The 14,165-nt window shown below is 36.9% G+C and overlaps 2 protein-coding genes across 2 annotated transcripts; one reads left to right on the top strand and one right to left on the bottom strand.

The window, feature by feature from the left end:
* Nucleotides 1-59: 59 nt before the first annotated feature.
* Nucleotides 60-2,386, bottom strand: LOC140161250 (arylsulfatase J-like). Its single transcript, XM_072184714.1, has 3 exons — nucleotides 2,148-2,386; nucleotides 812-972; nucleotides 60-301 (listed from the first exon to the last, which is right to left on the bottom strand). Exons 1-3 carry the CDS (start codon nucleotides 2,384-2,386, stop codon nucleotides 60-62), a joined length of 642 nt encoding a protein of 213 aa, XP_072040815.1.
* A 7,388-nt stretch (nucleotides 2,387-9,774) lies between these two features.
* On the top strand, nucleotides 9,775-13,267 carry LOC140161241 (heparan sulfate glucosamine 3-O-sulfotransferase 1-like). Its single transcript, XM_072184700.1, has 2 exons — nucleotides 9,775-10,908; nucleotides 13,184-13,267. The coding sequence occupies exons 1-2, from the start codon at nucleotides 9,946-9,948 to the stop codon at nucleotides 13,265-13,267; spliced, it is 1,047 nt and encodes a 348-aa protein (XP_072040801.1). The 5' UTR covers nucleotides 9,775-9,945.
* Nucleotides 13,268-14,165: the final 898 nt, after the last annotated feature.

Below are 14,165 nucleotides of genomic sequence, written 5' to 3'. Positions count from 1 at the left end.
TGTAAGGGGTTTTGAAACTAAGCTCTTCATGTAATCTGCAATCATTATGCCACGTATGTTCACAACCAAGGACCAAACAGACCATCGCGTTTTCGTGGGTCATTATTCTCATCTTCTTCAACAGGTAGATACTGTACGTGTGTTTTACAGTGGTTCTTGAGCCTTCTCAGCAGATCTTCAAATATGTCCTGATGCTTCATCAATTCATTTTCATGTTCGTATGGATCATCGTGAATGTTGAACAACGACACGCCGTTTGGACTTTCTAGGTAATCTTCCTTTCCCAACACTTTCTGCTGCCCTGCAATAATGCATTAATGAATATAATATATTACCAGATACAAATTTTATATTAGGAAGAACTGAGGCATGTAGTAATTGACTCAGTTTAACGGAAGGCTTCAGTCAAAGTACGTAATTTCGAAATTTTGTGTGTATAATTCTGTTATCACTTTTATATAAATGAATTAAAGTTTGGCTTCACTTTGCGTAGTTTTTGACTCAAATAGCTTCAAATTGGACAATCCAATATGCCCATTGTTTCGATGCCATTGGCAGTAACCACAACAATATGATGTCACAAAATTACACCTTTAATTCAGATGCACAATTGTGGGACCTCCATTGAACATCGTCGAAGTAGGCGCTAATATACAAGAAATCGTGTCGGTAGCTGACAACGCGTGGTCTCACGGGCACTACCTATGGGCTTTACTTTAGAAGGTAGTCAACTTGGTAGCCAACAAGTTACCTTCAATTATCTGAACACGGCTGGTATAACTTAAATAGGACTGGAACAAAGACAACATACTTTCTTCACCAATGATCAACTTCCATGGCCCGCGCCTTATCGTACCATACATCAAAGGAACATTCTGTGGATTCTGGTTGAGAAATGGAAGTGTAGGAGTCCAGTTACAATCACCACCTACTGCGTAAAGGTATTCTGTCCTTTGTGAAGATGAACCAAACCTGTATTGAAAGATTTACTGTTAAGGTGTAAACAATCGGAGTCGGACATTGGGCTGGCAATGTTTTTTGCAGCACTACCGTAAAAATTCGTAAATAAGCATATGTGTATATTAATGAGTTGCTCAGACAAGAATGAATATTTAGGGTAGTTTATTCAACCTCTTCATTTTATATCTTTAAATTTACAAATATCTAACACAGATATCTGTAAATTAAAAGAAAAAAAAGAAAAAAGTTTGACAAACTAATCTAAAATTCGTTCTTGTCCAAGAGTTCTGATCGTCGTTCTCCATGTACACGATGAAGACAGTAATTACCGTCTGAGGTAAGGTTATACATATGACAGATTCTACCTTTGCAGAAAGGCTACATAGGAATATTGCTGCTTTTAAGAAGGAGAGAATTGGATCGAGTGTCGAGCTTAAGGCCAACATCCATGAGCTCGCCCATGAAGTCACTCACTCGTCTAGAAACTCGGAGGTCCAAACATTCAGTTCTTGAAAGAGCAGTGACCTTTTCCAATGACCAATGGCTGCAATGTCATATTAGGGTTAGGTGGGGCAGAAAGAGCGGCAAGAGAGTAAATAGCTATATATTATGTACAATAATATGGTCAGTCAGATCTATGGATTGGGAAATCCCCAGATACCAAAATGTGTTGCAATGTAAAATGGCAATGCATATTATTAGAGGCAGGGCATTTCCAGATTTTGTTATAACTAAATTTCATTTCGTGGCAGATTTTATCTAGGTATTATGTTGTGTTGTGTAATACGATTACAGCTACGTGCCTTGCGAATGAGTAATTTGTTTTGCGTGGCTGTTGTGCTACTATCCAGCTAGAGCGTATGGGATTTGAAGTACACCAAAGTACACAACACTTCCCTAAAGTGGATATACTCTTCTGTCGGCATGCTGAAGTCTGGTTTTAATATTGGTAACCATGCAATACATGTACCGCACTTAAAAGACTACTTTTCCCAAACTTGCTCAGTCCACCACCAACTTGTTACTCGGGTAATTTTTTCGGTTTACATGAAAAATGAATAAGTGATTTTTAATTTTATAATAAATGTTGAATATTTTTTGACCAAAATAAGTCTAATAAATGGTGTTGGATTAAGCGAGTTTTTAGAATAATACTCTTCAATTGTTGCGTTGACGATTGTTCTAACCTTATTGCATCCCACATGTTAAAGCCATCCGTTTGATTGACATTCATTTTCCCGCCAGCTATTCCTTCCACTAAAGTATAATACCAATCTGCTGCCCCCATGAGGCCAGCATATGAAATACCTCTAACCGTGGATGGTAGAAGTGGGCTGTTGACAAAACCAATGACCTTGGTACCGCCTTCGTAATAAAGATGTTTGCCACCTCGAAGTGGGTAGTTGTTTCCGCCAAATTTAATCATTCCACCGTTGTCTTGAAAATATGTAAAAACAAAATGAGACTGTTAGTGAAACATGTTCTTTTAATGCATTTGCAAATGCGACCGTACGCCACAAATGAGCCGTAAAGTCGGCAAATTGTATTCTGAATTACAGTGTAAAATATGTATCTCATTTGGCTAGTGCCCGTCAAACACTTTTTAAACCAATCAATAATCCTATTGTTGAAAAGGATAATAAGCTTCTATGTCTATAGAATTCTTAAATAGCTCTAGTCTTTGTTTGCTTTTGCTAAATCCTGAAGTAAGCAAGGTTCAACGAACCATAACCCCGCGTCCGGATATGGTCTGAAGTCAAATGATATACCATTCTTATTCAATGGGTGCGTCTTGTAAAGAATTCACGTAATTTGATTGGTTTTCTGGTGTATAATATCTCACAATAGTTGACAGTGATTAGTCAGGGCGAGCGCCGCCACGCAACGGCGGCACGCTTGTTGCTCCTCAATGATCGCGCGATAATGCGATCGCGCAATACACGTGCGAGAACTAAGAACGCGATTCAGCGGCTTAACACGGAGATGTCCTCACAAAAGTAACATTATTTTTTTCTGAAAAAAGGCAGTTTTTCTCGCAAAAATTACATTAAAACTGAATAAGAATGAGAATAAAAGATAGGATTTTGTCTTTTGCCTATCCAATATCGTGTCATAATGGATGGGCTGGCCAATATTTTTATCGTAGTGGATACCGGCGCAAAATCCTATCTTTTATTCTCTAATTTTAAAGCTTATGATATATATTTTCTAAGCACGAAATAAAACAAAATTGACCGGGCCGACTTTACGGCTGGTTTGTGGTGGACGGTCACAAATATGAAATGGCGGTCAACAAAGGAAACCCATTCTACTGGGCTGTGGTATATGGTAATTCGTGGTTTATTTGTTTGTTTGTTTTATCATGTGTTTCAGGCGGACAGAGAAGAAGATATAGCATTAAACATAATTTCGACAGTCCATTGTTATTATGTATTTTCTTATTACCGTGTATTTTCAAATTGAAAATGAGAAGTATTGTAGTTTATTAGAGTTTTATGAGTTACCTGATGAAAATATGATGACTGTGTTATTTCTCATGCCATATTTGTCCAGTGCAATAGTAACGTTTCTTACAGCCTCATCAAGACAGGACACCATTCCCGCATATTTCCTCCGTGTTTTATCTCGTATGCCTTTATACGGGGTAAGGTATTCATTGGGTACTTGCATCGGAATATGTGGTGCTTGCATAGCTAAGTACATGAACATGGGCTTCTGAAAACGTAGAAAATATATATATATTATTTGCTATAAAATATTAATATAATATAATTTCACCCACCCATTCCAGTGACCCATCCCACTCCAGTGACCCACCCACAGCCGTAACCACTCAGCCACCATGTCTAGAGGACACGTTGGCTCAGAGGTTACGGCATTGGACTCATACTCTGAGAGCCATATGGAAAGGTTTCTATACAAAAATGGAAAACCGATGAATTTATAATATGTGATAGATGAAGAGGTAAACATTAGTTAGTGGTTTGCATATTCAGGATAACAAACTGTAATTTTGTTGTAATTTTTTTCAATTTTTTTTTCAAATTAACTGTGACCCAGCACTTCAAAATACGTCTAGTGGCTCTCCAAAGTCACCAAAAACTCTGATTTTTTTAACGGATTTTTTTCCTGAATTTTTACCTTTGTATTGTGCATCATATCAGTGTCCTACCAGTCACGTAGGCCTTGTTATAAAGCCAAAAAAATCGCTTCAACAATGATCGTTATGTACGAAAGTATAAGAAACTGAATTTTTAAAAGCACATTTTCTGTGTGAAGGAAGCATACTTTTCAAAATTATAAGAACAGGTCCCAGAATGTTTTTTTTACATTTTTAGTCATCAAATATGTGTTGAAATTGTTGCTAAATATGTTGTATAAATCCCTCCTCAAATGCAAACATTCAGAATAGGTCTAGAGGTTCTCCAAAGTCACCAAAAACTGATTTTTTGTTGTTGAATTTTTACCTTTGTATTGTGCATCATAGCAATGTCCTATCAGTCACGTAGGCCTTGTTATAAAGCCAAAAACATCGCTTCAACGAATATCGTTATGTACAAAAGTATAGGAAACTGCATTTTTAAAAGCACATTTTCTGTGTGAAGGAAGCATATTTTTCAAACTTATAAAAACAGGTCCCAGAATGTATTTTTTGTACATTTTTTCAAAGGTTGTAGTCATCAAATATGTGTTGAAATTGTTGCTAGATATGGAGTCTAAATCCCTCCTCAAATGTAAGCTGAAGTGTATAAAAGCCTAGGGCTTCATTTTCACCTTGTTCTTTATTGTTGTTTTTCTATTAAATGTGTCTTCTTATAATGGTTTTTACAGTGTAGAAACCCTCTAGCTTCGCGCCCTCTGTTCGCCATGGACTCTGTTTTCTAGGTTTTCAATGTTGGCAGGTATGCCATAATTACCTTTTCAATTTTCTTTCCATGTAAAGCAATGATTTCCTCAGCCCGTGTAGAATAAAGGTGCGTTGTATATTGCCCAGAAAGTTCTTTAGCAGCTCTGCCATTATCCCAAAAATCATGACCTTCAAGAATATCTTTGCTAATAATATGTGTGTAATAGTCAATTAAGCCACCGTAAAAACCTGTCAATTGAAAATATTTTTTATAACATAGGTCTATTTACTTTTGTTTACCATATCTGAGTGAGTCATTCATGGACGGTATAAAAACAATTGGTAGCAATTATTAGTGTAAGGTTATCTTTTCAGTTTTTGGCGACATTTATAATGAAATCCAAATTTGCCCATCTCAAGTAGGCCTATCATAAACATGTCAACCTGGCCATCACTCGTCCTTAGAAGCGGATCATTTACATTTTGTTATACCCACTATACTCTACGAGTTCGAGAATAGGTAACATCAAATATTGCTGGCCTGAATAATTGAAAAACAAAATATCCGCACACTTACCGAAGAAAGTATCAAATCCTCGATTCATTGGTAGACAAGCATTTCTTGACCGGCCAAGATGCCATTTTCAAATCATATGCGTAGCGTATCCATTTTGTCGTAGACTCTCTGGTACAAGTGGGAGATGTAAAGGTAAACAGCCCGGTTCCTCTGCATAAATAAACCTATCAATACCTGTATGACTCTTTTAAATGCATAAAACATAGAAAATAAGTATAGAATAACCAGGACGATCTCAAATCCTGTTAACGACTCAGATTTAATATCACAAAGTACAGAAATTAAATCAATACTGGAATTTACGTTTCGTTAACACTACTTTTAGTCCGCTACCATCGGATGTCATCAGATGACTGCTTCAGGTCAATTATGGGCACGTGAGAGACGGTGATCAATGCCTTCCAGTGCCTGCATGCGTGTGACAGTTGAAAGCGTAATCCTCCTCTCCTCAAATCGACCTGAATCAGTCACTAAATGATGTCCGATGGCATCGGACGAAACGTCGTGGTAGCGAAACTAAAGTTGCAGTATTTGGTTTAATTTTGTACTTCGTGTTTTACCACTAGATGAATAATCTACACCAAGATGATTCATATTATCGCATATCAAGGTTTTCTCAATTCGGGTTGATCAAAGTGGTGGAAAACACAGTTATAGCTTCTCAATTAGTCTTTGGATGGATTAACACCAGAGCGGATCTAACTTATCATTACAGATAGAAATTGCACTTTACTTTTGTGGCTGTTGGTGTTATATTGGTATATTCTTGCAGCTGACCGAAAATGATACTTTTTTTATTTTCATTTCATGTTATTAAACTTCAAAGCTGATTTAAATAACCGTCATCTTTCAGCACATTGTATTTAATATTGAACATTTATCACAAAGGACATAGTTTATCAAAGATATTAACCTTTTACCTGATATAGACCCGTCAATATCGATGCCCGTGTAGGTGAACATACAGGTTGAACATAATAATTATCCAATTGGACTCCCGTTGAAGCCATCTCATCTAAAAATGGAGTGCTGATCTCGCTTCCATGGTAACCAACATCATTCCAACCCAAATCATCCGCTAAAATGAATACTATATGTGGACTATCGCTTAGATGGGCACCATTTGAGAATCCGGCTTCCCGTATGTTAGTTTTAATGCTGTGTGCATTTTTAGAAGATGGGCGGATAAACATTGTACTGTATAATTCCTCATACCGGTAATTCTTCATTATGGTCATATAGAGTAGCACGATGATGGTAGCACTTGTCAATGAAATATAAATTGCTTTCCTTCCTGATCTTGACATAGTCAGCTCATATACTTTTTCTCACTTCTTTCTGTTCGTTCTCAAATGTATTGCCCCAAATCTTCTATTACTTTGCATAGCATACCAACGCTACAGGTAAATAAACAGAAAAAAACAGTACGTCACTATGATCCACAACATGTTCATCTATCAGGGCACAGTTCTTTAACCCCAATACATTTGTACATTCATTGAATGACCTTAGAAAATAATGGGTACAAAAACTCATACTCTGCAACTTGAGGTCAAATTTTATAATATGAGTGTTTAATTGAGATTATTGAACTATGCCATTGGGATGCCATAGTGCGTCATATCGTCAGTTTGCATTAAAATAACCATAATACTGTAGCAAAATTTTATTGTAACATCAGCAGCAAATCTACAATCTTGGAAAAAAGTCTTGGAACGTTTGCGTGTAAATAACGGAAAACTGTCACCCTCTTTCCCCCATGCAGCGGGTTCCCAATGTGTCCAACATTGATTGATGGGGAGTGGGAAGGGTAAATCATTGTTGTAAACTGGTCCCAAAAAGTAACTTACCAGGTAAGAAATTCGTCTGTCAAGTTCAAACGACAAATCGTATTATACTGAATAGCATATGAGTGGAAGCGGTGTACATTTACGCGGAGTTTGACACCTCATTTGTCGCAAACAGATCAAAACTTTTGAAGTTATGCTCATTTGAACAAGCCTACTATCAAATTTGAAAGTTGCAGGTCCGCCCCAATGAATTCACACAATAAACAGACACATGAAAGGATGTTCAGAACTTTTATTCTTTGTCTCTGATTTTCACTTAATTTAGGCATATTGCTTGGTCTTGTCAGGTCTTGAACCAACGACCACATGAACGCAATACTCTGGACACACCCAAGGTCCCCTAAATCCCTGGTCATCATATTGATTCTTTCATTCGACTTAATTTCTTCAGATGATTGAATAAGGACAATTGTCATTGAACTTTGATCATTCTTCATCCTCACAAGAAGCAATAGGAAAGTTAGTCATGCAAAGAAGAAGAGGAGAGCACTGATTACACCTGTATACTGCCAACCATCTCAAGTGGTATGAGTGCAACTTTCATTCCAGTGGATAGGTTCGGTTAAATAAGCATAACTTCAAAAATACTCATCCGTTTGCAACAAATGAGGTGTCAAAATTCGCGTAAATTAACACTGCTTCCACTCATATCCCAATTTGTCGTTTGAATTTGACAGACAAATTTCTTACCTGGTAAGTTTCTTTTTTGGAGCAGTTTAGAAGTCATGTTTGTTCCCAAGTACAATATACGTCATTTCCATGATCGTAAGAAATTCTGGACAGAATTTACGGCAGAGGGTGCCAAGCGTTCCAAGGACCTTTTTCCAAGATTGTAGGTCTTGTCATCGGTGCTTCTAAGGCGGAATACGCGACTTTAAACTGTGATCCTCAGCCTGCTCTTAAAGTTTATGGCAGTATGATCAAACCACATTTTTTGTTTAAATTTCAATGGTTCAGACTCTAAACTTTTCATTACATTTTACACTTTATCATAGGGCTGTTCATACTGCAGTTACTGTCCGTTTTCCTATACACAATAGGCCTAGTTAACGTTGCCTTGTAAACCATTATGCTTCTCATTTTCAAGAACGCTGCACAGTGTCATCGCCCCTATATCTTCATGGTAGAAATCGCCATGGTAGGTTGAATCCACAGCCACGCATGGCAATTTTCTTCCGACCTTTAATATGAGAGGCAGTAGCCAAGTGACCTGACTAAGGCTACTGACAATAGCCAGGGTAATTGATTTCTCGCTGTGTGAGTAAACTTGTATACGACATTGCGGTCAATGGTCATACTGCCTACACTGTAGTGAGTGCAGCTATATAGCATGCGCGCTGTAGTCCATACAGGACCAACGCAATATAAAATTAGCGATTTTGGTCAGATTTTGAGTTCAAGACTCACAGCCGTTTCTCAAAGCGCAGGAACTAACGAGTAACGACTATCATATCTGTTCAACACGTATTTTCAAGTGTATGAGACCACATCTGGTTTCTTGAGACAAAATCATTTACGGGAGATATTCATCATTTTCCAACCCGGTATCCGAAGATTTTCGTCTGATATCAAAATCGTGCATAGCAATTCACGTGTATCGATCCCGTGTATTTATTTTAATATCTCTGCTGCATCAAATAATTATTAGCCAGGCGATGTCGGTGTGCGCTGGTTAACAATAAGTGTAACCTTACGTTCGCTTTATAATCGCTTTATAACCCAAATGAAACTATAATACCAGCTAACAGGTAAAACAGAAACATGTGTAGTGTGGATTTAAGATCTGATTTAATCAGTTGAGCTGTTTTCAATGAGTGTTATCTTGGTTTAATAGCTTTTAATGGGGTTTAAGTCCTGCAAAGGTCGTGGTGAATTCTACTGTAGACATGACTGCATCATGTATTTGAAGCTGACAAGTAACTACACTCACCTTTGTAGAAAATGTGCCACGGTGATTTTAGTTCCATGCTATAGGCTAGTATGTCCAATTTCAGGTGAAACTTCATTTCTCATATAATTGACCATAGATTGGTAACGTAAACAAATGAAATATGTGGCTCAAATTGTGTCATTTGGATAATAATTATCAGCACAGCAACATTTGCTGGTTGTAATCGGTCACAAATTTTAATTAATTTTACCACGTAAAATTCCTTTATGGGTCATAACACCCGGGTCAGTGACGAGAGCCGCTGTTGTTCATAAGAGTTGTTCAAATAAAATCGTCCCTGGTCAACGGAAAAATAGGTCACCTCGGGATCTATGCTCTATTTAGTAACTCAACAAAAATTGACAAAACTCAAACTACGTGAAGTATCGAAGGCAATATAGTGCAATCTAGTGTTTCTAAATGCAGTACGATGCATTGAATAGGTACTGCTTGTATTTGATTGTGTAGATCTCGTGAACTTTGAACATAAAGTGATTGTGTATACCCGGGTGTGTATATCTCTTGAACTTGAACAGAAAAGTCGACATCATTCACATCAACCAAACTTGCGACACATTTTCAGCATTGATAGAAACTTTTCCCCTTAAGTTTAATTAATGTATTTGAAGTACTTAATATTGTAAACTGAAAATGAAGTCACTGGAAACTAGACAGACAACTACTGCAGACACTGCTAGAACATATACAAGCTTTTGCGTGTTTATATTTGTAATAGTTTGTCTATTGCCAATGTTAATGCTGCTATGCTGGACACAATATAATGTATAAGGATGTTTTACAGCCTGTCGCAACTAACTCAGAGTCTACAAATCGAGACAAAGCAATTGTAACGATCAGAAACGGCAGTAAGGAATACACCATGAAAGAAAAGCCTTCGTCTTTGGTACCTCAACACGCTCAGCCTACATGGGATACTAGTTGTTACAATTACTACAAGAAAAAACATTTAAAATCACAACGAGAGATTCAACAAATAGGATGCGACAGTAAACTGCCAAAAGCTCTTATTATCGGTGTAAAGAAATGTGGTACTATAACTCTTACTCAGTTTCTCGATCTTCATCCGCAAATAGAAACTATATCTGGATTAGTTTTTAATCCACATGTTTTCGTTGACGACTGGGTGAAACAAATGCCACTGAGTACGACAGAGCAAATTACAATAGTTGACTGGCCTGAATATATTGATGATATGAAATTACTGCGATACATTAGTAATGTCATTCATGATTTAAAGTTGATAGTGATACTTCGTGATCCAGTAAAGCGAGCTATATCTGACTATGTGCATGTATCAGTCATGTTAAGGACAAGGCCAGACCTAAAACAGTTGGCAACTTATAGATATCACAAACGAACATCACAAAACATTACGGTCTATAAAGGATACGAGATGCTGGGAAACTTTGAGGAAACAATAACCGACAACCATGGCAACCTTAATACATCACATCTGTTTATACAAAAAGGAATTTACATCAAATATATTAAAAACCTTTTTCAAAACGTTGACGGGAATCGTGTTCTTATTATTGACGGAGATGTATTCAAGAAATATCCTCTCTTGGCCTTGAAAAAAGTGGAAAAGTTTCTACGACTTTCAGATTTCTTTATGGACAAACATTTCTATTTCGATTCTAGGAAAGGATTCTTTTGTGCAAATGTCACAGGTAGAGAAGATACTAAGTGTATGGCAGCCAACAAAGGCAGGTCACACCCTAAAGTACACCATAATCTCCATAAGCTCACCACCACACGCCACAACAGCTCATGGCGGATCTGCCGGCGAATTGAACATGTAATGATTTTATTCTCACGAAAATGTCTCACGGCCAATGATAATAATAATAATTTACTCTCTTTCAATAAGTTCTTTCAGTTGCCTTAAATAATTAAAATACATTAAAAATATTTTGTTTTGTTTTTTTGGTTTTTTCTTTGGATTGATTATTTTACATGTAGGCCCTACTGTGGGCAAAACTCCCGATAACTAAAGCCCTTCATTGGGTCTAATTTAGGGCCTATTCCAATGATAGCCAATCTAGATATAAAATAATAATTTAATTCACACAGTGTAATTTTAAAATGGAAACAATCGAACATTCTGTTTATCACAATATTGTGTTTTTCCCATTTGAATATCTTTACATTAATATTATCACGCGAAGAAGGAAATACAGGGGGTATCAAAATAAAGTATACAGTTGCATAAAAACTGCCACCAGATTAAAAAGTATGAGGTATTTGGTCTAAATGCTTTAGTTGATAGCTGAATCAACATCTTGTCCTCCACAACTGTAAAATCACTCGTGTGTGACCATTAATAAGGACTCAGTGGATGTTTTGTGAGCCATGTAAATATGCAGTTGCGAAAAGTCAATTAGAATAATATGAAAATCAAAGTTTCATCACTTTCTTTATAGTAATTGACAAAACGCTTTTAACTCTCTTGCGATTGCTTTGAAGCACCAAGATCTTCTGATCGTACACCTCTGGATTTCTTCTTGTGGGGCTATCTGCTGAGTCCTGCAGACCTTGATGAATTCCAGAGACACATAATTGCACAAGTTGACATCCCCAGGCAAAACAGACCTCAAATATTAAAGACTGGTGAATGCCATATTGAAGATGATATCTGCATACAGAGGATGGTGGTCATGTCCTGGTGGCCATGTGGAAGAATAAAATTGTCAATTACTGTAACGAAAGTGGTTAAACATGTGATCTTCATGATGCTTTGATTTTGCGCAACTGCATTTTTACCCGGTTCACAAAAATAGCCACTTACTATATTGGCCATACGCCAGTGATTTTACAGTTGTGGGAGGACAAGATGCTGGTTAAGCTTTCAAGTGTAGCATTTTGGCCTTTTTAATCTAGTGGGGCATTTTTCAAATTGTATACTTTATTTTACTACACCCTATATAGGCCTAAATAAATGGTTTGACCCTTGCACAGCCAACTGTATTAAAAGTAGGTTACCATTTACTATTGTTATCAAACGAAGAACGAATATAGGTTACCTCACGCGAAGGAGGCCGAATACATTGTGTTTGACTCGCACAGTCAACTTAATTAAAAGTAGGTTCAATACCTACCTCTAAATTCTTTTCAGGAGCTCTGCTCTATGCACAAATCCATGCATGTACGTGTAGTCTCCAACGATGTACATCCAGTCTCCCGGTTTCTTCGGCCATTTCCTATTGCGAATGTGTTTTTTATTTTGAATGGCAAGTGCCTAGAATAACCGTTACAATGTAAACACCATCAAGGTCTTTTTAGTTTTGGGTTTTTTTGTCATCTCTGGCTTAAATTTAAACGAATTTCTCCAGTGTTTTTTTTTGTCAGATTTGGTTTCATATAGGTGAAATATCCTGTAAGATTTACCCCAAACGGTAGTCGAACCTGCTTCGCTTGCTTTCACAAAAACTCTTGTCACTCAAAATCCTGTATAGCTATTCAAAAAAGGGGGTTCAGACCATATTTGGTATGCAGCAAATAAGGGCACTATTCCCCATGTTTATCAAGAAGCAGTAATAAAACTTGGTATTGCCCCTATTTTACAACTCAAGCCCCAGAGAAAATATATTACCCTTACCAGAATCCATTGCAGCATAATACATCCCCTCATTTCAAAAAATGACGCTCCCATTACTTTGTACATGTTTCCTTTGTTTTCATTTTGAGAATAGACTGGCTGAACATGGGTCGCTAGTGAAGAAATAAACATATTTTGCAAAATCTAGATATGTGTTCTGTTCACTGAGGTATATTTCGTCACTATCGACCGACGTGACACAACATAGCAAATCAGTAAATAAAATTGAAATGGAAGAAATGGAAGTGATAATATGAAAGATATTACGTTCTGTGCTCCAAGCCACAACTTATTTAAGTTGTTTCTTGTTATGCAAATGAGACATTTTACGCTCGGTAGCTTTTTAACACAGAGATTTATGAACTTGATTTTGTTATGTGCCCTGTTCGTTTCCACACAGGTGAACGACCTCGGCATGAAACATGAAAAGTCAATCAGCATGATCAGTGGTGTGCAATTAATTGGTGGGGGTCACGTCATGTGAATATAGTGGGAATTTTGAAAAAATGATTCAAAAAAATCTTTGTAATAACTCACAAAATATCAGAAAGACAACAATGCCACACATTTTCAATATTTTTACACTTGTTTGTGAACGTAACTACAGCCAGTTAACAAGTGTAGTGTAGCACAACCCCCAGAAATTTATTTCGTGTGTTCTGATTTTACTGGGTCTGGATATTCCATAGCGATAGTAAAAGGTGCTTTTGTTTCGCTCACAAATACGTGTCGTCATGCAATTTTCTGTGAATTTCTTGATAACATGTCTCAACCTAGAAAAACGGTGACGTCATGAAATGAGATGTGCCCGCTTCGAGATAAGGGACTATAAACGCTCTCAATGGACAGAACGTATACTGTTGTTGTTCACAGAAAAAAAACCTCTAAAAAGTATTACAAATTTAATGGTTTTTAAACATATGGATAAAATCAGCCGCTTCTTTTTTATATATACCGTGTGCAATAAGTTTGTTCCGCCCCCTCCCAAAAAGCATTTACAACGTGTTTAAAATAAAACTTACACAATGCATTTCAAGGCTATTTGTTATTTGTTATTTTGTTACATTAGTAGAGATGTTAAACAAATTTATTTGAAGTCATAGTATCCTTGGTGGTCAATCACCATTATCACCTCCAAACACGCTTGCCCCAGTTATCGTTCACTAATGGCATAAGAAATTACTCATTCTTGTCTAGACTTTGCCATACACTCTGGACTCTATCTGTAAGTGGTGTTATGATTTTGCAATAAGGAGTTTCAAAAAACCTTTCTTTTAGAATAATACACAATTTCTCTATTGGATTAAGACCTCTCTTCCTCCATTCTGTAGCTATTTCTCTCTCCTTGAACAAGCCATTGTGGGTTTTTTTGGAGGCCATCT

Source organism: Amphiura filiformis, chromosome 1 (genome assembly GCF_039555335.1).
Source record: "Amphiura filiformis chromosome 1, Afil_fr2py, whole genome shotgun sequence".
Lineage (NCBI taxonomy): Eukaryota > Metazoa > Echinodermata > Ophiuroidea > Amphilepidida > Amphiuridae > Amphiura > Amphiura filiformis.
This window is presented reverse-complemented; position numbering and strand designations above follow the sequence as displayed.